Source organism: Netta rufina (genome assembly GCF_964035555.1).
Source record: "Netta rufina genome assembly, chromosome: 11".
NCBI lineage: Eukaryota > Metazoa > Chordata > Aves > Anseriformes > Anatidae > Netta > Netta rufina.
In genome coordinates this window covers 4328581-4353504 of record NC_140134.1, presented here as the reverse complement: position 1 = coordinate 4353504, position 24924 = coordinate 4328581, and the positions used below count along the sequence as shown (strand labels likewise).

Below are 24924 nucleotides of genomic sequence, written 5' to 3'. Positions count from 1 at the left end.
ATGGGAACGGGTGGGACTGTGGTATCTGAGGAGATCTGGGACCGACCTCAAGCCCTTGACAAGAAGCATCGACGTGCTCCCTGACTGAAACACCGCTACCACCTGCAAGTAGCTCAGGCTGGAGGCAAATTGTTCTCGGAGGGCCCCTCCTCACAACCCCCTGCTTTGGCCTGGGACCCAGCTGGAGCACTATTGCTCCTCCGGTCCAGCAACCGTCAGGCCAGCTCCTTGCACACCGCAGGCTTCCTTCCTGCCCCACAGCCGCGCACCGCCTGCTCCTGGCACACGGAGCCCCCTCAGCACCGCGGCCGTTTCCCCCTCAGCTCCTCCGGGCCTTTAACGGCTCTCAAAGGCGCCCTGGACGCCAAGCACTGCGGCCAGGAGCCCCAGGGCGGGCTCCCTGAGGCGCAGAGAGCCCGTGGGCGCTGCGAGGCGGGGCTCAGGGGGCGGCTGCTGGGAACGGGGCGGTTTTTACCCTCACGGCCCCGCCGCCAGCAGCGGGACCCGGCGCGGCCGCCCTGAGGGAAGCGGCGCCGCCCCCCCGCCCCTCCCCTCCCCGCCCCGCCCCGCGCGCCCCCTGAGGCCTCCCGCGCGGCGCTCGTCTCCGGGCGGGCCGCGGAGCGGGTGCGAGCCAATCAGCGCGGGGCCCTGCGCGGGGTGGGAGGTGCCGCGGGGCCTCCTCCGCCAATCGCGGGCGGGCGGGGAGGGCGCGGGGAGAGAGAATGGGGTGGGGGGGCAGCGGGGGCGCGCGCGCGCGCTCTCGTGCTGCGGCGGGCGGGGGCGGGCCGGGGGCGGCGGCGGCGGTGGCGGCGGGAGCGCGCGCGCGGCCATGGCGGCCTCAGGCGCGGAGGTGCTGGGGCTGCCGGGCCCGGAGGTGAGCGGGGGGGGGAGGGGGGCGCGGGGGCGCGCCCGGCCGGGGGCTGGGGGGAGGCTTCCTGCGGGCCGGGGGGTGCCGAGGGGGGGGCGGCGGGGCGGGGAGCGGCCCTGCGGCCACTTGTTGCGGCTCGGGGGCGGCGCGCAACTTGGGCTCGCCCTGCCGGGTCCTGGCCGGCTTTGTTGCTCTGCAGCCCGGCAAAGGGGGGCTCGCAGAGTGCCCCGGTCCCTGCTGCGGGCGGAGCTGGGGGAGGCGGGGGCTCGCTGGGCGTGCGGCGAGGCCGCGGGGCTCGGCTTTGTCCGTGGTTCCGCGTGGCCGAACTCCGTCGGGTCGCGGTGTGGGCAGTTTGCGCCCTTTGTGTGTGCGCAGGGACCGGGCCGTGCCGCGGGGGCTCCCCCCGCTCCGCTGCGGGGCACGGTGCAAGCAAACGGCGCCGCAAGGGGCCTCAGGGGCTGCTCCGTGGCCGCTGCCCTCCTCCCCGCGGTGTTTTGGGCTCCTCTCGGTGCCTGTCCGCGCTCTGCTGCTCCCCCAGGGCCATGGGTCCGCCCGGGGTGTGAACCAAAGCTGTCCGGTAACACAAGAGCTGTCACCGGCAGGGCCGCGGTGCTTGCCGCAGCTGGTGCACGGGGTTACGAGGCGAGGTGGCTGCGCGGGCGGGAGGTGGGGAGCAGGCTCTGACCCCTCAGCCGAAGGCAGCGTGACAGGCAGAGTTGTCTTCGCTTCCCTCGCCCACCGAGTTTATTCATTTATGGCTAATTTCTCGGTTGATGGTGTGTTAGTCACTTGGACTTAACGCACAGCATCGCTAGCGTGGTGTTGCTGGCACAAACAACATGATAGCGAAGGGGCTGGGCTCAGAAGGATGCTGTGGTTGAGGTTATTTGGTGTCCAGGTGGTTATTGTGTGTGCTATATTCGGGGTCAGTGCCAGGATCTAACAGATGCAGTTCTTAACTTCTCTGGTTCAGTTGTTTATCTATAAAATGGATATAACATCCTTCTGTCACCCACAGGACTTCTTGTGATTTGCGCGGATACTGAAATAACCAGCACCAGAAAAGTCTGTGGTGAAAACTGATTCTGTGTGCACAGCAGGGTCTTAACACTGTGTGGAAAGTGAGGTCTGGGGTCACGTGCTGAAAAATGAGGAAAGGAGAAAATACAGAATAGTTTTGAACAACATCAACTTTGTTTACTTCGTAAGGTGTCTCAGAAAAAAAAAAACACAGTTTGATTGTATCATCAGAAGTTCTAACAGGATTAATACGCAGTAACGGGATAAAATGGATCTAATGTAGGAACAGTATTAGAAGAAAAGTGAATGCTAATCAAGTATCGACTTTTTTTTGAACTGTTTTACATTGCAGGTGTAGTGTATAGAAAGAAGGCAAATTGAACAAACTGCACTTCCTACTACAGCAGGTCTCAGTGTAGGAAAATAAAGAGCTTTAAGAACAGTTAAACGATGGCTTTCTGTCATCTCATTAACCTTTTCCAGAAGAGGAAAGCAGTGCCCTGATGAGCTTCCTGCCACCAGGTCAGGCCTTTTGCGGTGCTCGCACCACCTGCTGCAGCCTTTGGCTTACCCGTGAGGTGGGTGCCTGTGCCTGTGTGATCGGGATGCTCCAAGCGTTGCTTCAGACCTGTGGGAGCTGACTGACACAGCTGCTGCTGCTGCTTTTCTTTGTCATAGTAGTGGCGACTTTGCTGGAGCTCTTAAACGTGCTTGTTGAGGTAGGGTGTCCTTCACTACAGTGGTTTCCTTTGGCTGAGGGACTTTCTAACACAAAACCTCCAGGTTGTTCAGGCTTGGATTTGTGTAGAGGAAACACTGGGATCTAGCATTTCCTAATGCTGCGCCACTCGCTTTCAGTTAGTGAAATCAGCTTTTGGTTAGTCAGTGATGGCAACTGGCGGCCGTAATAAATACAGCATTTTGAACAGCAGTTGTCAAATGGTTTTTCAAAAATTGGAGCAAGACTAGTTGGAATCTTAGCTGCTGTTCTGTTAATGCTGTAGTTACAGAGGGAATTGCATTTTTTAGTTAGAGAGGGAACTGTAGTGGGAGCTTAGAGGCAGGGAGACATCGTGCCTGACGTACTCACCATTTTAGCAGTCACTGGAGAGCTGCCCCCTGCAGAATGAGCGGTCTGGTTTTCTGCAGGTCATGGAAGGTTTCGCAGATGCATATGGCATTCTGCTCTGGAAAACTTCAGATATACTCTTTTGTTCCTTCAGAATATACTACTGGACCAGTTTTTTAATGACTACTTAGCTTGCTGCTGGTGAACTGAATGTCTTGGACTTACGGTTTGTCTTCTCCACTTCTGCGTGCCTTCCACCAGAGCCCTTCTCATAGCGCTGAAATAGAGATGATGCTGACAACCAGAAATCTGACAGATGCTGTTTGGAGGCTGTCGGGGCCTATTCTTCCTTTGGGTTGCTTCTGATGAGAACAGTAATTATGCCTGGCTCGTTACTGTCTAGGCTGAAGACAGCCTAGTACTTCTGTTTGGGTTCACACCCTGTGGCCTCCCCAGCACCTCTGTGCTGCTGCCTGCTCCCTCTGCCTGTGCTGCTGTGGGGCACCCAAACACAAACAGCAGGCACGCATCCCAGCTCCAGAAATGCTCAGAAGCTACAGGTTGTGAAGGCTTTACCTACCTTCTGCAAGGCAGAAAAAAACAGTTGACAAAAATCCTGTGTATGTATGTGGTGTAGCTGAGACACTTACAGAAACAGTGATGGGTTTGCCTTTTTTTTTAAAAAATATAATTTGTGTAGATCTGGTGATTTCAAGAAGCTATCTTACAGAGTTGTTCTTGTGTGTTTAAGCCTTTTTCTTCAGGGTGATCTAAAAAATGCCAGGTGTGACTTGTGGATATGGGGTTGTGCTTGTTGAAGGGTGATTTTTTGTCTTTTATTAAAAAGGGAAGAAAAAAAGCTTAAAAATATGCTGGCAGACTTTTAACTCCATTAGTGGTCTTCTTGAGTTTTTCCTTAATTCAGAAGCGGAGGCATTAAATACAATCTATAGCAACATCAGGCATTTGGGAAGGATGAGGCTTCCCTACTGGTGAACACGAAATGTTCTGTGGCACAACCACATCCAGGCTCTCGGTGCGTTAGTGAGACTGGACTGCAACCAGCAGATGGAAGTCAAGGACCTTGTGTTTATCAGATTGATTGCTGTAGCTCTGCAACAGGAATCTTCCTGAGTCGAAAACTTGCCTGGCTTGCCTGGAGAGAATTTCTTTAAAGACAAAAGGTCCGGCTGTGCCGTAAGTCGTGCCTGCTTCCCGCCTCCTGGTGAAACGGGCTGGTGGTGCTAAGCGAGCTAGCGGTCTGCACAGGTCACCTAACGCACACATTGCAAGTCTGCCTCACCTGCAAGGTGACAAGCATCGGTCTCTTCTCCTGGGCTGCTTAAGGGAAAATATTCTGTGCTAACCTCAGTGCAGATAATGTAATAACGTAGATACTGTTTGAGTTGAACAGATGGCTTATCGCTCAAGAAATGCAATTAAGGAATTTGTTTTTGGTGTGAAACGCTAGCATAACTTCTTATGGTCACTAATGATCTCAAGGCTTAAAAAACAAACAGACAAAACCTTTAACTGAAACATGAAATAAGCAAAGTGCACTTGGATGGGAGAAGCAGACTGGGACCCTTGCTGAGATGTGTGTGTTTTCTTTTTGCTTGTTTCTTTTTAGCATGTAGAAACAGCAGTGTCACCTACTAAAACAGCAGAAAGAAGCTATCCATTCAACACAAACATATATTTGCTGTAGCTATCACTTGTTTTCAGCCTTGTTTCCCAGCTGCTCCTAGGCTTCAGAGCCTCTGATGATGTCCTTGTATCAGTTTGTGCTTGGAATACAAGGTACTGTAAAACTGAGTGCCTTGATGGCTCTCAGATGTGAGATGCCTGTTATAAAACAAACTGTGTATCTGTGGTGTCTGTATTTAATGCTAGCACTTATTCTATATTGGGGATTGGGGGCTTTAGTGCCTTTCAACCCATGCAGGTGTCCTGCCTCTTCTTGCTGTTTCCTCATTAGTGAGGTGAGCAGTCTGCAGATGTGCACGGCAGAACCCCGTGTAGTAGTTGATCAGCTCTTTTCTTCTGCAATTTGCAGACCTCAGTACACGGGACAGGAGGGATCCCTGTGTGCTCTGTACAACACATTCAGCCCCTCGACCATCCCTTTCTTTTGATGCCCTGTCGCTAGGCCAGGCTGTATACTGGTTTCAGTTGTCAACTTGCAAATTGTTGGTATGTTTATTTCAGCTTGCCTTATCTGTATGTACTTGAAGCAGTGTCTTCTGTTCTCTTTTTGTCTGTGCACTTTATGCAGACATGTTATGAAACTTAAGAAAACTGTAATGTATAATTTCAGATATTACCAAAATCTTTGAAGGTGTTGCTACTGCACTGTTTTGTAGTTGTAACATCCTTTGATGCTTCTTTCTTGGCTAAATTTAATGGTCGTTGATTCTTGACCTATCTAACTGGAACAGAAGAATAACAGGATGTTATTGCCTAGAGCAGTTGTTCACTACAAAGTGTGCTCTCTGTAAGGCATGCTGACTTTTACATTGGCTTCCGCAAAAAAGCTGTTTAGTAGCCCAGCATACAGTACCTTCTAATGTTTCATGTTAACAATCCATTTTTTGCTGTCTCCTTGTATTCTGTATGAATCTTTTCTGTAGAAGTATATTAAAAATAATCAGAACATGAATCAAAGGTTAAAGAAAAATCAATAAAATTATTTTTTCAATACTAATCTAATATGTACTGTGGAGAACCCTTCTTCTAATCTAAAACATTTGTCTTTATTGCCATACAAATTTTTAATGAGAATTTTACCTGTGTCTTGCATGAAGTGCTTTTTCGGTATGGTAGCTGGTCATGCGAGTCTGACTCAATGGCCAGGCAGCTGTTGGAGGTTCAGAATGCCTGGAAGCATTGTTCAATCCAAAAAATGGATTACAGCTTGCTGAAAGCTCTGGTGCAATTTTTTTGGACTCAAGGTGTTTACATTAACATCAAAGAACATTTACAGGCACTGAATTAGATAACACAAAACTGTGTGTGTTGTCTTCCTTGTTCAAGTGAAGAAGGGTGATTAGTAGCGTAACACAGTCGTAGTCAAATTATTGCATGTTGCAGACATGAATGAGTGGTAAAGGCAAATGCCTTGTACTGCTGTAACATTATAATGTTTCAACACACAAAAAGAAAAATTTGGAACTTTTTTCCCCCTCCCCTGTGTCAGGTATAGGCAGCAGCTAAAACTTGTAAGTTTACAACTTACAACTCTGTGTTGTAATCTGGTTGTGAATCTTTTCACCTTTGACTTGTGTGGGCCACGTTTTATCGTTTGCTGTCTGTGGGCCTGGCAAAGCACTCAACGTACACACGTGCATGCCCACGCTCAGGGACTGGAATTTGCCTTTGGGGGTTTGTACTAAGCTTACACTTTATCATCGCTCTCTGGATTAGTTGATATCTTGTGCTGCAGTCATTGCCATGTCATCACTTCTTCATTTGTGCCATCTTTCTCACCCTTTCATTCTGTATATGTCTCATGGTCATTCTTTAGCTCTGTCCTGGACTTTAACCACTAAAATGATTGCTACTCTGCCAGTCACTCCTCCAAGCTGTCTTTAGGATTGATTTCCTACCACATGAATTTGGAAAAGTTGGAGGTGGGTATGGACGGTGTTAATATTTGTATCCCTGGTCATTGATTATAACTAACTGTGCTGTAACCACACTATTCTGGTAAAACCATTCTATTCTGGTAAAGCAGTGATGAGGTTTTCAGCTTCTTAAATACTTGCAATTTCTCTCTAAAGGCTCCTTTCTTGTCCAAAACTAAATCTGAGACCTTCTCACCTTAATCTGTATGAATGGAATCTAGGTAGATTCATAGTGACTTCAGTGGAAATGAAACGCTACTTTTAGAAATGCAAATTTTATCTTTATTAGTTTGACTCTTGCTTTGCTATGTACAGAATGCATTTTAAAAACTACTTGACACCTATTTTAATAGGCATACGTAAAAATGTATGCTGCATTGCTATCCAAGTATGGCAGGTTGGCAGGCATTTAAATCTTTATGTTATTTGATTGTCTACAGATCAGCATGTAAACCATCTATTTCATGTTCTTTTTGTTATATGCAATCTGTTAGTAAACAGAGCAATTGTTATTGAATGTGAAAGCGACACGACAGAACGAGTTGGGTTCAATTTCTGTTAATTCGACAATTTGGATGAGTTTGTGGAAGCGTTTGGTGCATCCTGGACTTGGTGCAAAGGAGAAGTTGAGAGTGGGTGTGTCATGAGATTATTCTGTCTGGCCATCTTAAAGGCCTGCTCACCTTTTTATCTTCCCTTCTAGTTAATTTCAGGAGTGCAAAAGCATTGTTAGGCGTTTATACCCCGGAAGAGGCTGTTGAGGAGATAAATTGGACTTCGAGAGAGCGGTTTCCTGAGAAGCTGCAGTGCTGCTAGGCATGGCTGGCATGTTCCTGCCTGGCTGCCTGTGCTGCCTCCTGCTGCAGCACCGCTGGAAGCACTGCAGTGGGAAGAGTAGAGAGGCAAGCCTAAAGGTGACTGCAGGCACGCCAGACAAGGTGCTGCTGCAGCCCCACTGTGGCTCCGACCACGAAAACTCTCAGGCTGTAGCTGCCTGTGGGTCTACAGAAGCGCTTACCGGTCCACCATTTCTCCCACGTTTGGCTGCGAAGTGGGCAAATACTGATTTCCTCAGTGTGGTGAATGAAGAAGACAAGGCTCAAAGTTGCTTTTGAAGCCTTGAAATCTTGGTTTTGAACTTGGTCCCTGCAGATGTGTTGAAGTTAGCTCTGTCTGCTAGGGGAGCACACAGCTGCCTAGTAAGGATGTCAGGAGTAAGGCTGGGACACAGTGCCAGTGAGGAGATGCTGGAAAAAAACAGAAACTACACCCTTTATTATTATTTTTCTTTCCCTCAGACCTTGAAACAGGGCAGGTCTGAGCACTGAGTAGGGCATAGCTGTTTCAAGGAGAGTGGAGTAAGCACAGGTGTGGTGTACTGCATGGAGCTCTAATATCTCACAGCTCGACTGTGATCAGCCAGGCCCAGTTGCTGGTACACGGGGAAGAAGAGGTCATACGGTCGTGCTGCAGACCTGTATCCTGTCAGCAGACCTCTGTCCTCTGCCAGATGATCAGGGCAGAATGAGTCACTCCAGGGCAATGTCTTCCTGACTGCTTTTGGGTCAACCTGTCTGAGTTTCTCATGGTCTGCCCTGCTCAGTGGTGTGACCAGAGACTGGGCAGCTCCTGGTGTGAGCTCACATCAGTTTAAAAAACACACATTTAAAACAAACAAAAAAAACCACACGTGTGTGGTGGTTGTTGCTAGATCTCTTGTTTCTGGCCTATTACATTTCCTGTTAGGAGACAGTTTTCTCTGAGGTGAATCTGGGGGATATATTTGTGGTTTGGCTGGGATTGTCTGGGCTGCTCGACCATTTTATTGTGCAGGTGGCTACGGTTCCTCTCAGCCCCCTGGCAATCAGCTCAGAGGGGGGGAGAAGGCCTCAGGACTAGCGCTCTAATTGCGTCCATCAGCTCTGTGAGCCCCTCTCGTTGGTGTGGGTTGGGGAGTCCAGCCCTGCGGTTATATGGGAGCCTGAGGACAAAGCAAACTCCCCTGAGTGCTCCCTATGTGTCTCCTTTTGAAGGCACTTTCTGTCTTTCCCAAGCCTTCTGCTTTCCCAAGAAACGGTGCTCTCTCCTCCCCTGAGAGCAGCTGGGCCTTTGCTCCTGAATTCCACACCTTACCACAGGAACCCTGCACGACTGTGTCTGTGCGTTTTTGTTAATTAGCAGGAGTGTAATTGCAAGTCGAACTTATGTGTCCTTGTCAAACTGTAATCTGAATAATGCGTGGCTGAAACAGTGGGTTGTTTCTTGTTTTTAAGATCTCACAACTTGCTGACACAACTTAAAAAATGCCATTTTTTGGGGGCCTAGCCTCTCTGTGCTATAAAATAAAAAATAGATGCCCAAGTTCTTCATTCTTAACTTTTTTTTTTTTTTCTTCACTGCTTATCAGTCTGTTCTGACAAATTTGATACCCTTTTACATCCTCCCAGAAAATAAACTTATCGTCAGGGGTTATTTCTCACCCGGTTATGAATGCTGGGATGCTATTAGGTAAAAACCGCATGTTTTTGGCTAAGTGCATATTCCAAGTGGCTTAAATGGCTAGCGAGGTGTAAGTGACAAACAGTGCTTTGCTTCCTTCCAAACAGAAGTCGTGACAGTGGTCGGTGTGTTCTCACAGGGTCCCTGCCTGCTCTGGTAAAGGGCAGCCAGGAGCTGCCTGCAAAGAAACAGAGGGCTGGAAGCTGCTCCTGGATGCTCTCCTTTCCGTGAGCAGCTGGGAGGTGGTGAAAGCCGCTGGGCTCTGCAAATTGTGGCAACAGCAGCTCGCTCTTACTTGCCCTTGCTCTAGAAGGTCTTTGTGGGTGTGCTGTGCAGTATGTGCAAACCGATGGGAGTACATTGCGAGGCTTTTGGGGGAAATGGTGACTGCTACCGCTGGGCTGATTTATCTTCATCTTGTTTCTGAGGGGTTTTTAGGAAGGAAGGCTAGCAGGAACAATTGTATGCTGCGTTAACGATTCTGTCCTGAAGGATGGTGATAATACTTGAAAAGAGGTTAAAAGTAGAATAAACTTGCTACTGAATTTTAGGGCTGTTTCTATCAGATGAAATACCTGCATTACTTGTGTGTAGTTCTCAGTATTAATCCAGAACTGTACCAAGAATTGCTTTTTAGTTCTATAAACAAAAAATAGATCTGAAAAATAAATGACTGAATACACCCTGAATTTTATGTTTTAGGAGAACACACGAATTGTCAGGGTGAAGGTTATAGCTGGAATTGGTCTGGCCAAGAAGGATATTCTAGGAGCCAGGTAAGGAAAAAATGTGGTTAATGTCTTAATGGACAGCTGATTCTTTATTTTGTTTCCATAGCTATTTAGATCTTAGTAAATGCTACTATGCCTCTTCCCAAAAAAAAAAAAAAAAAAAATGTTTTAACTGGCACCTTATAAAAATAATCAGAGGCTATATAAACATGAAGGCGTCTAGTTTCTTGCCCAAAAGTCATGTGGACAGATCTATGCATTGGCAAAACAACATGTGGGAAGGCTCTGCACGCTAAAATAATTCCGTCTTGGAGGATGGATACAGGAACATATTTTACTTCAGTTAGAGTGCAGCTAAAACAACAATAGTTCAGTTTTAATCAAAATTGTCTCATCTGTACTTTAAAGACTTGGAGTGAATACCATACTAAACAGTGGTAGCAACAAGAGTACTTTAACTCCAATTATGTGCAGAGGAACAGCATCCACCAATTCCACAGATGTGGTAAACCCATGCCAGTGGCTTCAGGCATGTACAAATTTAAAAGTTAACAATCTGTATAAGGAAAGAAACAATTAAAATGATTTAACATTTACCACAGTAAAGATCAGACTTTGTAATTGGAATGTATTGCAAGATCTTGTAGAATTGGCAAGTGGTAGCATGCAGCTTGTAGTAAAGTTACTTTTTTTTTTTGTCCCATGAACGGAGTGTCTAAAAAAGTACTGGTGAGTTTAATACTAGTTCTGCTGTCAGCTTTTTTCTTTTAAATATATATAGGAATGCTGTTATTTTACCTCTAGCAGTATTATTTTTACATGTGACATCAATTTAGCATTAGAAAAAATTTTCATGCTACTCATATTTTTAAGCCAGATGATCTGGCTTAAAAATAAATATTTGTTAATTAAATATATTTAAATTTAAATATATTAATTCAATCAAATATAATTACATTTAAATAATTAAAAATATTTTTTCTCACATGCAAATTTCTTACTTTAAAAAAATCAACTTTTCTCATTAATTTAATATGTGAAAACTGTATGTTCTGTTGCATGGCAGATGGTCCTCATTACCTGTTTTAATAGTTTATTTGAGCAATTGAATGCCTTGTTTCTGTTCATGCAAAGTAGTTACTCATATAATGTTTCTTGTACCACAGGAAGGAAAAATATCTGAGGCAGTAGGCTATTTTAAGCTGTCATATTAGACACTTTCATTAACAGAAAAATTCAAGTTAAAGTCTGTGAAACAGAACATTTAGTAAAAATACCAAGTCTTTAAGGAAGTACCTCAAATTCCAGATGTTCAAAATTCTTTTTGTCTAAAACAAGAAGTTTAATAGTTAAGATTTTTCAATCACAACTGATTTTTGTTCAGGTATGTCTTGTAGAAATGCATTAAGATTATTAAATCTTTTCTCATGCAATTAGAATTGTGCAAGAGGAAAGAGAATCAAATTGTAGTGATGTACAGAATGTAAAATGGCATAGCTACTATGGTACTAGCTACTGTTAGTAGCTACTACTAATCAAGCATTACTACTGATTATCTCTAAAACTATTTAGAAAATGTTTATTATTGGCAATGGATATGGTGTTTGTAAATAAATTGTAACTAAATGTAACTTTCATAGCTTCTGTTAATTTAAGCTTTTTAAAACTCAACTGCTAATAATGCTATAAATAATAATAAAAAATTATATCTAGCAGTTTGCTTATCTTTTTCTCTTTCCCCCAACAGTGACCCATACGTGAAAGTGACAGTGTATGATCCAGTGACTGGAGTCCTTAGCAGTGTTCAGACAAAAACTATTAGAAAGGTTAGCATTCTTGTCTGTGTGGGTGTATTTTTTATTTATTTATTTTTTTGATCAGACTCTCAGGGGGAGGTAAGAATACAAGAAATAGAAGGATTAATATGCCTCAAGTGAAAGGAGTGTTCCACAATCTACCCTATTTCTCTGTTTATGGTATTATTTTTAGTATTTTCCATTCAATAATTTTATTTGTGGAAGATAGAGAACCACTAAAGAAGGTGAGGTATGTACTGATCCAAAATTGAATAGTTCATGGACATACTGGGTGGTTTTGTTTGTTTTGGGTCTTTAATGTCTCTTTCTGTACAACTTTTCTATTTTGTACATTAAATCATGCAGTTCACCTGAACCGTGATAGTCCTGGTTTCTCTAGAATACCTGCAGACAAAAGTCAGTGTTAGAAGTGATAATTTATATTAGATCTACTAAAAATGGAAAACTGAGAGATAAAATATTCTTCCAAACTGCTGTTTTCAGATAATGGCTGTGATTTGTATGGTGACTGACCGTTTTCTCTTCTTGTTGATAATTGTTAGTTTAGCTATGGTGAGAGTACAAAACATCTAGAATATTTCTGAAAATAACCACAGTTGAGAAAGGTGTGTGGCTGAGCAGATTATGTTGTTTGGTCGATCTGTGCCTGGTTTTTCTAGATTACATTGGTGAGAGATCTGGCATTTGGTAACAGTTCATAATTTCAGGATTAGTTTATGTTTGTGTGAAAGCAGTACAGATAGTGAATCTGGACTGAAGGGGAAGCAGTGACTGTTCCTGAAAACATACCGTGAAATAACTGTTTTGGATTGTATGACATGCCTTTTTCTGCATCCTTGGCATCAGCCAGAATCTGAGAATACTTGTGTAAATTGTCTCCGTTCTGCCCTGCAATAAACAGTGTAAGGCTCCTAAGACTTTTATCTGCAATAGCAGTGTTAAAGCTTTTGTGCTTTTAGTGTATTGTTATATGAGATAAAGCAGACATAAAACAAGTAAGTAAAACAACAAAAGATACCTGTACAGAATTGTTCCCATAACCCATGTTGTCTTTTTTTTTTTTCTTCCTCCTACATATAGTCCTTAAACCCAAAGTGGAATGAAGAACTTTTATTTAGAGTAAGTGTTTTTCCGTTTTTTTTTTTTTTTTTTTACGGTCTTATTACCTGTGTTGGTTGTTATGTTAACAGTAGGAAAAATATTTTCTTGCTTCTACAGCTTAAGATCAGAAATGCAAACATTAGAATTAATATTCAAACGCTAACAGACTGCTTTCCTTAGAAATACATTTATTTTCAAGACTGAGAATTTAAATACAGCACAAATAAAAATCTTAGCTTCTTTGTTCCATGAAATTTAAAAAAACATTTTTGGGATAGCGCCAATCTTGTCTTATTGGTTCTGGCATAAAAAGCATAGTATTACTTCTATTTTAGGAGCAAGGTGTAGATTAGATGTCTAATTTATGTCTTACTTGTCCAACAAGCACACAAGCCGTTAGAACATGTACTGTATTGTTGAGAAATTCGTAAACCTAGAGGCCCCAGTTGAGAAAGTGCCTAGTCAAGGGCTCAGACTTCTGTGTTTTTCAGCATGCCTAATAAAGGCAACTTTCTCACATTCAAAATGATGGTGAATTTCCCTCCTCTTATAAACAAATCAAAACTTGATTTATGAGGAAATTGTGACTTTATGTAAAGTAATGTGTAGCATCAGCTTCCAGTCACCAAATTTTATTATGTGCTTTTCTGCAACATTAAAAAAACCTGTACTGTCTGATACCTGTATACGTACAGTTAGTCCTAGAAAGTGATCCTCTGCCCCTTTTTGGTCCTTTCAGACCTCTAGTTAACACAATACACTTGCATTCATTCTAAGCTGCTATTATTAGAGAATCGGTTTTATAATCAAGAAGTCAAAATCATTTAGTTAATATTTTGGTTTTTAATTTGTTTTCTGTGATTCAGAAACTAAATTATCCTTGCGTGTTACCTTGTAGGAGAGCTCATTTAGGCTTTGTCAGAAAATTTGTCCAGGCATTTCTTGTTGTCAACAAAGATTTATGTAAGCATTCTTTACCAAATACATGGTACCGTCTACTAAGTGTCATAAATTTTCCACGTAACTTGCTTTTTTTGAATAGCAATTCTTGATAGCTGTAACTGCTAATACACGTGCTCAAAATGAAGGAGCAATTTCTTCATCTTTGGCAAAAATGACTATGCAGGCAAGTTAGTGGACTTAAGAAATAATTCCTCAGAAAATTCAAAACACCTATGGGTCTTTAAGTATTGGCATACTCCTTTTTCCATGGTATTTTGAAATCTTGCCTGATACTTTTCTGTGTTGACACACATAACAGGTGAGATATCTTTTAACTTTGTTGGGACAAATGCTTCCTGTGGAGAACTGGAAGACCGGGGGTGCGTGCTTGTAGCCAAGGATATTTTGAAAATGTTCATCTTCCAGAATAGAGATATGAGGGATTTATTTTCTTTGCTGTGTAAATATGTATGTATATATAATGTTAGCAATGATACGTTCCTGAACTTGCATACCAAGTTCTATGAGAAACTTTTTTTTTGATTTTTTATTAGTTTTACTGTGTTTATGCAAGAGAAAAGAAATTATGGCATTTGCCTGAGAACAAATAGTGGAATTCAGTGTATATTTTAACTGTTAACATCTTGCTTTTTCCTAGGTTAATCCTCAAAAACACAGACTCCTTTTTGAAGTGTTTGATGAAAACCGTTTGGTAGGTCCTTCATTAATATTGCAATTTACTAAATGCTTGAATGAAATTAAGTTCACCTGGATTCTAAGCTCAAGATAAAAGCAAACAAAAAAGCATACCGACATCTATAATGAAACTTAAAGGAAACCTGATTTGTTAATGTGTCTGACATTACCATACTTTGATCTGAAGCAATCATACTATTGCTCTTAACTTCTGATGTGTTTCAACTCAAAAGCATCATTTTTTTATAGTTTGTCTCAAATGATATGGCCAAATCCCTCCCTAATATTGAATACTATGCAATGAATGTTTATTTTTACTACAAATTAGTATTGAGAATGTAGGTATCTGTGTACATGTGTGAGAAGTTTCTTCAGTATGTGAGGAGTAGCACAGAAAAAATGGTGTACCCTTTCTTTGAAAATCTCAACAAGCAGACCCTGGATGCCTATCCCAGGTATATGGTGTCTTATTTTATTTTTTTAAAGCAATTTTAAAATGCGTCATCAGAATTTGTAGTTCACGTGGCAGGTTAGGTTAAATGTGAATTTTCAGGATGCTCAAATGTGTGTTTCAAAATGATGTTTTGGGTTATGGTTATTCTTGGTGAGGTAGAAGTACTTTGTAATTAGTCATTGGAGCTTTGCTGCCACCCTGTGGAAGTCAGGATGCATGAATAGAAAATCAGATCCCTAATTTTGGGAAGGCCAATGTTTTCTTTTTCGTTTTGACCAAGAAAATTCCTTACCGTTCTTTCTCAATTCCTTACCGTTCTTTCTCTGATCTAAAGTAGATGAGCTGTTTGGCCTGTTTTTGTTTTTTGTTTTTTTTTAAAAAAAAACATCTTACTGGATCAACTTGGAAAAGGTGCTTTGTTTCCTACATGTGACTGCATTTAGAGATCAAAGCAGCATGCCCTAATCAGTCACTGTATAGTTCTACAATAACAGTATTTTTTTTCTTTCCCATCTCATCATTTGGTCAATGGAAAAGGCTGCCTCCCTATTTCTATTTAGCTTCCTCTTTTGTGGTGAAGACTAAATTTCTGTCCCACGTGTCTTGAACTACTTTAAGTCAGTCATATCGTTGCCTTAGCTGTGAGAGTTTGGGATTGATAGACTCCCCCACTTCCATTAATTTATTTTCACATGTCATAAATTATGGGTGCCTTGTGCTTTTTCACTAGGATGTGTACCTATGATCAAAAGGTGTTTCATCTTTCATGATTTTAGTTGGCTTGAGTATTAAGCAGCATTTCTTCTGCCTATTTGATGACTGTTTAAAATCTAGATGTGAGCAAGCTGATGGAATTCTTTTAGAGCTGTGAGACTGTCCTAATGGGTGATTTCCTCTGTAGAATTTTGTCCCGTGTGCTTTTATTCCTGGTGACTTTTGGGTAGAAATTGAACCTTGAAATCTTAGTTATGCTTTTAAGAAATGTTGCTTTCCTGAAAACTGGGCTCAAAACTCTTCAAAGTCCTGTTTCAATTCCAAGTCCTGCAACATTAATTAAGACTCCAATTGTTGGTGATTTAACATCTTTCTGTACTAGCTTTAAGACTTGTCAAAAATCACCTGGTTTGGATCTGATTTATTAAGGGAACACGGAAACTGATTTGTTTTGCTGACTTGATGCAAGCCATTAGTAGAATAAATGGCTTGACCCGTTTGTGGAATGCTCTGTTAGAGCTGTCTTTAAAAGCACATTAGAAAAATCAGTCAGGAAGGAGAATGAGATCGTTTATGAGATGGGCCAGTGCAGGACCTAGCTGACATCTTGAAGTCTTTTCCTGTCTTACAATAACTTGTCCCAGCTCTGCATATTTCAAATGAAGTACCAGAGCCTATGTTATTTGGTAATGAAGAGCTAAATAATATTAAGATTTGCATGGGGTTATAGGTCCTTCCTTTTTTATTAATATTTATTTATTTATTATTGTTATGTCAACTCTAATTCAGTAGGACAGAATGTTGCATTTAGAAGTCATTTCTGGAGCGATTAAGGAAGCTGTAGCTGGCTGGTTATACCTGCAAAATCATAGCTAAAGAAAAATGACATGCTGAGAAATGTGGTTGCAATCTTAACTCCGAGTTGCCAAAATATGTCAGTTTATCATTTACTTACGGATTTCTCGGGAAAATTGGGGGGGAAAAAAATCAGATTATCTGTTGGGGGCAAAAATGTTGCTTTTTTTTACTGAAAGTATTGTATCTAATAAAATTGTTGCAATTTGTTGTGCATCACACTAGCATGCTACAAACTGCTGCTAATAAATGTGTTGTCAGGACAGAAAGGGGCTTTAAGAACTGCATTGTTTCTTCTTCGTTCACACATCTTAGCATGTGCACACTTTTTTTTTTTTTTTTCTAGTATATTGGTTGTAGTTCAAATGTGACTTTTAAAATCTGTGACCAAGAAAGGTTTTATGGTGTTTGACTTTCCTTCCTGCCCCAACCCCTCTCCAGCACATAACGTTAGAAGAAGTCCAGTTGGTGAAGCATAATGAAATAGATGAAGTATTGTATTTGTTGGCTTTTATGAATAAGCTAGTATTCGTTTACTGCTGCATTCTAATCATGGAATTCAGGTAATGGAGGTTAAGTAAGCCCTGGAGTATAATTAGAAAACAAATTTGTTGCTTGCAAACAGAGTACTGTGAATTCAATTCTTGGCTCTTATTTGGGAAGGAGGTTTAAATGTTAATTTTATTGCCTTCTAGCTTAAAATACAGCAAAGGTTAAATAAATATGGAACAGAAAAAAATCTAGTAGTATGACCTATAAAAGTATAAATGGCCTAGTGTTCTCTTCTGTTTGCACTTTTTCAGCGGCACTAAGTAATTTCATGTTAGTGTGGTAGCATTTAGTACTGCATCATATATGGCTTCTGTGTTCAAAAGTACGTTCATAACCAAATATGTTTAAAACACAAAAAAATACACTTAACAGTAAGATTGTGTTTTTTCAAAAGTCCCACTAGATGCCAGCAAAGGACCTCTTCAGATAATATAAGACAGTGAAACATCTGTAGGAATTCTCAGTACCATTATTCTTACAAAAGTTGACAATATATTCATTTCTTTGTGCTGTTCATTTTGGTAATTTTATTGGAAAAGAAATTAGTAGTTAGCTATGAATATATGAAGTGGTTTGTTTATAATATACAGAATAGGTTTCTTTTGTAATTGTGCTCTGTAACCATATTTATCCTAGTACGTAATTCTCTTGGTGTTTCGTAGTTTATGTAGCTGGCCATATATTTGCATGTCATTATCAAACAGTAATGAATGTTCACTTAATCTGGACTTCAAGCAAACAAGATGGTAGCTTGCAAGAATATTTTTATTTCTTTCTACCTTTAACGGCTGTAATTTGGAAAGGTTAAAATATTATTTAACATGGTAGGCTGAAAGTCAGTGCTGAATTATTAATCAGGATAACTTGTTTCTAATTCAGTTGCATCTCCCTAAAAAATATTAACTAATTGGCAGGAGAGCTTTTTAACGTGTGCAAATCTTTACAAACTGTGATTGGTTAACAACATGTAGATTGTTAGATAATGTCAGATTTCTTTCAAGTTTTATTTAAATAGAGTAGAAAAACTTTTATTTTTTTTAGGGGAGAAGGGTTATTTCCCTGGTTTATGCATAAGTCAGACCTCAGCAGTTTGCTAGCATGGTTACTATTTGGAAATTCAATCCTAGACTTGATACTCAATTATATGGGATTTCATTCCTACCAACTTCCTGTAATTCTAAACCTACGGGTAAAAATATTAGTAGTCATACGCTGCTGAGGAAAGTACGGACACATTGACTCAGCTAGTGCAGCTGCAGCAGGCGTTGCTGTTTTAAACTTGAAAATACTGGGAGTTTATTATATTCATTTATGCAGATTACAGAAAGTATAATTGAAACAAGGTTGGTAGTGTTTGTCAGTGTGTTGCAGCTGAGGTCGTTGGAACATAAGTGCTTTATAAATGAGTGCTTTCTGACTACGAGCAATCAAAGACGGTCCAGAAACTGCAGTTCAACGAATGGCTGACTTATTTCAAGAGGTACAGTCTTTTTTTTAACGCTAGTATCTTGTAGAAATTAGGACAAAGCTTGCTACTTCTATGAGCTTTTACTGTTGTGATGTACTAGCTCTAGGTTCTGTGCAGCTGCCTGTAGCCTTCCCGTTGAAGGATTTTTCTGGTTTTCATTCACTAACATGCGTGGAAATGAGAACAAATGGCACGACGGTTAAGACTGCATTTTGCAACTCAAAGAAGTAACACAGATCCGCTATCAGAAACCTCCGAAGATGTTTTGGATAGTAACCATCGGATGTACTTCAAAAGGATACAGAACTCTGAACCTAATGTTGCACAAATGAACCTGACTCCTAGACAAGTTGCTTGTGCACCTGTAATGCAGCAAATAATTAATCAAGAGAGAAAGGCAAATATTTCTTCACTGCAAAAAAAAAAGAGCACCTCACTGCATATTTCTCTACAGTCTAGAAAGCATAATGGATATTTTCGGTCTGGTGATGGCGAAGACACTTCATTCATCAGTATTGGGAATGAAGGAAGTTGTGGCACTAGAATTGTGGTTGATCATCCAGCTAATGACAGCCATCTGAGCAATAGCGCTGCATGCAGTGGCAGTCTTAGCAGTATTGCAGCCAGTGACAATGGATCCTTGAGCAGCGCTGGCAGTGACTATGGATCATGTACAAGTACCACGAGTGATGGAGGTTCATACAGTAACAGTGTCATCAGTGACAGTGGTAGTGGCACTCTTTCGACGAGCGATGGCACTTACTGTAGCGGTGTTGTTCATGGCGACTTTTCATATGGAAATGTTTCTAGCAAGTGTAATCCCTATAGAAACAACTCACCTCAGGAAGAAGTACAAGTGTGTAGAAGTAATACTACTTTTGACCAAGATGTTTTGTCAGTGAGGAAGAAAACTAAAATTCCACTGCGGCGGTGTTCATCATTGGTAATTTTCCCTAGGAGTCCTTCCAGTACTCCCCCAGCTTCTCCCATAACCTCAGGTCAGCTGCCACACAGAGGTGCCTATCAGACATCACATAAACTAATTATTTCTCCTAGTGAGCCATCACATAAAGAAGATCAAACCATTTCCAAGGGTTTCCTTTCAACAGCAGTCAATGGACTTCGACTGTCTAAAACAGTTTGCTCTTCTGGTGAAGTTAGAGATGTTCGACCGCTTTCCTTGAATACATCATTACAGGACAAAAGTAAAATTCTGAACAGTTCTGAGCAGGCAACTTGTGAAGAAGTAGCTGGTGGCTTCTCCTGTATTTCAGTTCATCTGACTCAAAGAGCATTTGCATCAAGCAGTGAAATGGTTAATGGCTGTTGCAGTGCAGAGTTAAATCTGAACTCCAGTGCAAAATACCCTCCTTTAAAACTGGCACGTAGCACATCTGCATGTTTACCCTCAAAAATAGATTCAGAATACCAGATGAATATAAATCAACTGGAAAGACCAAATGCACAGACGAGCAAAACCCACCATGTTTTGCAAAGAAGTGTTTCATTGGAAGGATCACGTCAAAAAGTTTCTTGCTGTTTATCCAGTCTTAAATACAAGTGTCATAGTGCAAGGACGTCTCAGTTGCATATACAGTTCAAGCCTGGGAATGAAGGAAAAACAAGTGGTGGTAACAAAAGATATGGAACCTCTAAAAGGGAAATATCTAGCACTTCTTTGTGGAGGCCCCATAAGGTGAGTGTTCTGGTTTATAGGAAAATCTGACAGTACTTTACAGCTGAAATTTAACTGGAAAATAATAAAATCCATAATCGAGGTTTAGCACTGCTATTTCAGAATTTCCTAATGGTGTCAAACTGTCATCATTAGGGAGTTATTTTTTATATGATTTATATCTTGTTTTTTAGATTTGTGTCTTAGATTATGGTACTCCTTTGGTGAATAGGTCTGTGGAATACCTGTATATAACATGTATTATAAACTATAATTTCCAGCTTACATAACATGAAGGGATTTTCTTGTCTAATTATTCAGACATTGGAGGTATTTAAACTTCAGTTTTGTAAAGTTTTAAATACATAACTTTACTGCCTAATAATAATAATTATTAAAATTGCATATAAAATGGGTAAAAATTAGTAGATTAGAGACTTTCAGGTTTATTTCTTATAGGCTTTATTTTACAGTACAGTTCACTCTATATAGAATTAAAGATAAGTAATATTTGAGCAGAGAAACTGTAAATACCATTTGTTTCTGTATACACCCTGAACCACAGGAATTTTCAGAGTTTCCTTTCCTTTTTTTTTTTTTTTTTTTTTTTCCTCCAACCACTACTTCAGTCTGAGCAGTACACTGTAACTTAATACCTCTCCCAACAACATTGCTGTCCAAATTATAGTACTTCGCTCTAGATAAATATATTTTTTTGGTAATGAAACTCATGTCCAACTAAACTTCAGAAGTGTGTTTGCTCTTATTAACTCTTGAAGCAGTTTATATTAGTGAAGTATAAGCCATGTGAAATGTGGATTTTAGAATTTGTTCAAATAACATTGTGAAGATATGAACAACCTGAATATTATTTATTGGTTTTAATTATGAATGCTGATAAAAGAGCAACAACTAATATTTACGAAAGTTATTTCAAGTTTTAAGACCTCATTCTCCATGAGTTAGAATTACTGTAGTTTAATTAATTTACTTGTAGAAGCAACGAGATTCATGCCAAAGTTCTATATTAGTGACATCTCCTTTCTGAACTAGAAATTGTATTACCTTGAAGATAATACCCTGCAATTTTCATTCTGTCACTGCCTTTAGTTAGAGTAGTACCTGATGATTCTATTCTTTTTGGCTTCTTTCAAGTTGTGTATTGCTTTATGGAAAAAAGAAAAAAAAAAACAAACAAACACATGTTCTTTTTATAGAACTGTGTTTTCAGTTCAAGCTTCATTTTAAAGCTTGTGGTGGATCACAAGTAACCACTATGTATATTATTTGGCAGTTCCTCATCCCCAAATCCAACTGTTAATGGCAAATTCCACAATAAGCACAGATTATGACATTTTAAGTAGTCTGGACCTAGTTATTCTTAAAAAAAAAAAGAAAAAAAAAAAAGAAAAAAAAAAGAATGGAAAACGTTGAGTCATGCACTTCAAGTACATTTCACTGCTAGCTTCTGTGTTTAATGTCAGTAGTTGATATGTAAAATACAAAATGCTTAAATACTGAATGAATTTAATTATGTTCCGTCCAGTTAGAATCCAAGTTCAGGATTAGTTTGTTAGTAAACATTTCCAGAGAACCTCATAGCTCAGTGGACTGACAGGTTTGTGTCAGTTCCCAGTAGTGGTGTTCACAGTGTATTATCATGAAATCTAGGCTAAATTTAACTTTTTAAGCACTTTAGAGCATGCTCCTGTTATAGGAGAGCATCTTTGCTGTGCTAATGTGGCAACATATTTTAACCTTACCAATTTCTTAAATTTTTTTTATCTTCCATGTAGAAAATGAGAGAGGTGAGTCTTTTCTATTTGTTTGTTTAACATAAAGATTGTCTGAATCCCAAATTGTTGTGGTTACGTTGTACCTTTCATGCATTTGCAGATACTTGGTTTGTGCCAAATATTTGATTTGTCCCGTGACCACATACAAATTAAAAAGGTTTCTGATACCAGAAAACTGGACACTAAAGGTTTTATAGTACTATGTTTGTTTTGGATTCCTCTGACAGGCACAGAAGCATATCGCTCTTGAAGTGGCCCTTATCAATCTTAGTGTAAAATCAGTTTTTGTACAATATCCTATGTAATAAAAATTTAAAGGCTCTCCCACCAAACCAAGCAAAAGCCATAGTGACTTTATGGCAGTTCAGTAATTCACCAGAATAAACTAGATAAGTATTTTTGTGTTTGCTGTTACAGCCTTTGAAAAATATAATAGGTTCTACGGCAATCATTTAATTATGTAGTCCAATTAATTATCATGGTGTGTTGTGACTCATTTAAAAATAAACAACTCCCAAAATATTTCTCTTGACTCCAGTTAGTCTGGCCTAGTATATTGATATGCTGAGTCTGAGTTCAAATTTAACAAGTTGATACTGGAGTAGCATTTAGTAATGTCAGCTATCTGTACAGAGCAGGCATGAAATCAAATCAGTGCTTTGGTCACAGACTGCAGAGTCTGAAGCAGTGAAAGGTCTAAGCATTCTTTTCTTATGTGCCTAGCTACTAGCCTTCAGCCACCCGGTATCAGGTTTCCTGCTTTCTATAATCAACAGCTTGTTAAAGGCTCACTTAAAAAAAAAAAAAAAAAAAAAAAAAAAAAAAAAAGAGAGAGAGAAAAAAAATCAAAAAATCAAAACATAATTTCTGTGACAACTGGCCTTGGATTACTTTTAATTAAGTTAAAAAATACGGGGAATGGTGATGGCCTTGCATGGCACTGCTGATCTTCACTTGAAATATGTTGAATAGGTTCTGCAGTAGGGAGTGGAATTTCGCTTATGCAAAGCAGGAGGAAGAGGTATACAAGTGCATGATTGCATCATTGACAGTTGCCCTTGACTTTGTATATATGTTTTCAATGTGTTTTTTTCAGTGCGTATGTCTCTTGGGGTGGATGTAAATCTATAGCTAGAGCACTTTGATGTCAATGGTGTGAACTGGGAGGGTAGGGCTGAGTAAGGGACCAGGTTACATGCTGCATATGCAGACATGAGGAGGTACAGAAGGGCAGTGGCTACAGTTCCACTTCTTGTTGGCCATGAACAAACTTTCTGAAACAAGAAAAAAAAAAAAAAAAGCTATACTAATCTCTTCCACAAATACGCTATTATGGTGACATCCGTGTTGATATCAGCACTTCCTTCCAAATCAGTATCACTGCTGGTTAGAAGATGTGCGTATCATAAATGTACTTGCAAATGTGTTAGTAACTGTATGTCTTTAACATAATTTCTTACACAATTAACAGAATTATCTTTTTGCTTACGAGTAGTCTTGCTGAAGTTTTGTCTTCATTGAATGAAACTCACATTGAAGAAAAAAATTAGAACTGATTTAAAAAACAAAACTGTTTTATATTGTCAGATTTGTGTGAAAAAAATAAGTTGTAATTCTTCAGCTATTCTCATCAGGTTCTGGAACTTTACATTTCGCTTTGTAACAGGAGATGCTGTTTGAATAGCATCAGCCAATTCTATATCCACCAAATAGTCATCCATCAAATCCCTTTCTCACCAATTTAGAGACAAGGGACTGTGTCAAACAAAGGCCTTGCAAAAGTACAAGTAGCTGATATCAGTTGCTCCAGCACAGAGGGCCATTAGATAGCATTACATACCCTTGGTGAAAGCCCAGCTGGCTGCCTCGAATCACCTCCCTGTCTTCCATATGCTCTACCATAGCTTCCAGGAGGCTCTGTTTCATGATCTGCCTAGGCACAGAGGTGAGGCTGACAGGTTGGTAGTTCCCATGGTTTTACCTCGTACCTTTTTAAAAATGGCTGTGACGTTTCCCTTTTTCTAGTCATGGGGAACTTCATCTGGCTGCCAGGACTTTACAAATACAATGGAGAGTGGCTTGGCAACTACATCAGCCAGTTCCTTGACTTGGAGTTGTCTTTTCTGCACAAATTAATCTCTCTTTATACTGTTATGTGCTGATTACCTTCTCACCTAATCACATTCATCTTGTTCAGAATTGCACATCTTGAAGGATCGTGCTACTGGGCTGCCTATTGCCCATTCTGTGTTGTGGGATATCAGCTCAGTCGAGGAGAACTAAAAGTTCCATTTGGCAGTGATGAACCATGTGTAATGTTCAGGATATTGTCATCCTGAAAACAATACTGTCTTGGCTCTAGCAGAATACTTTAATAACTCTGTACATTAAAGCTCCAGAGCTTTTTAGTCAGCAGTGAAAATTACATGTACATATTAAAAAGGATTTTTTTCTTGTTTGTGCTCTGCACAAATTATAATTAACCTCATTCTGTTTATAGTCTGCAATTGAACTGAGTTGGGGTAGGTTTCTCATATGCCAACCAAAGGGAAGACTAAAACCACAAAACCATGTGGAGCAGAGCTCCTGAAACAGCTGTATAAATTTTTAATTACCCAGTCTTCAGGTTGATTCATGTCCTTTTGATCTACCACAAGAGTGGGGAAAAAATTCATAGTGTGGCTTCTTTAATATAGCCATAAGCTATAGTTACTGTCTCTAAGGCTTACTGAAAATAAAGAGTGTGTTATAAAGTAAAACTTTACTCCCAAGGGAAGACAGAGACATTTTTCCCTTCAATCCTGACTAGCCAAATAACTGAGGCTTTCAGATACGAGACTGTGATCAATGCTATGTTTTGATGTCGATGTTTGGTGGTACATCACTTTCACTTTTTGTGAGAAATTGAAACCACAACACATGTTTTTAACCCAATATTTATTGGAAAATGCGATGTAGAAATCAGTCTCTGTAAGCATTATGGCATCAGACAACAAAGCGAACTGTACCTGCAGGTATTCGTCCAAGAATTGTCAAGAAGGTGA

General features: G+C 40.5%; 1 protein-coding gene across 2 annotated transcripts in view; it reads left to right on the top strand.

Moving 5' to 3' along the window:
- Nucleotides 1–829: 829 nt before the first annotated feature.
- Nucleotides 830–24924, top strand: part of NEDD4 (NEDD4 E3 ubiquitin protein ligase) — a gene marked incomplete at its 5' end in the record, with an annotated part of 54458 nt that continues 30363 nt past the window's right edge. Inside the window, 5 exons of one of the 2 annotated variants that reach the window (XM_084293062.1) lie at nt 830–874; nt 9782–9855; nt 11558–11636; nt 12708–12746; nt 14329–14382. In XM_084293062.1, the coding sequence (XP_084149188.1) occupies nt 830–874; nt 9782–9855; nt 11558–11636; nt 12708–12746; nt 14329–14382 (291 nt within the window). Of the gene's footprint in view, nt 875–9781; nt 9856–11557; nt 11637–12707; nt 12747–14328; nt 14383–18547; nt 20106–24924 lie in introns of those variants that run through there. The other variant, XM_084293061.1, reaches the window with a different exon arrangement.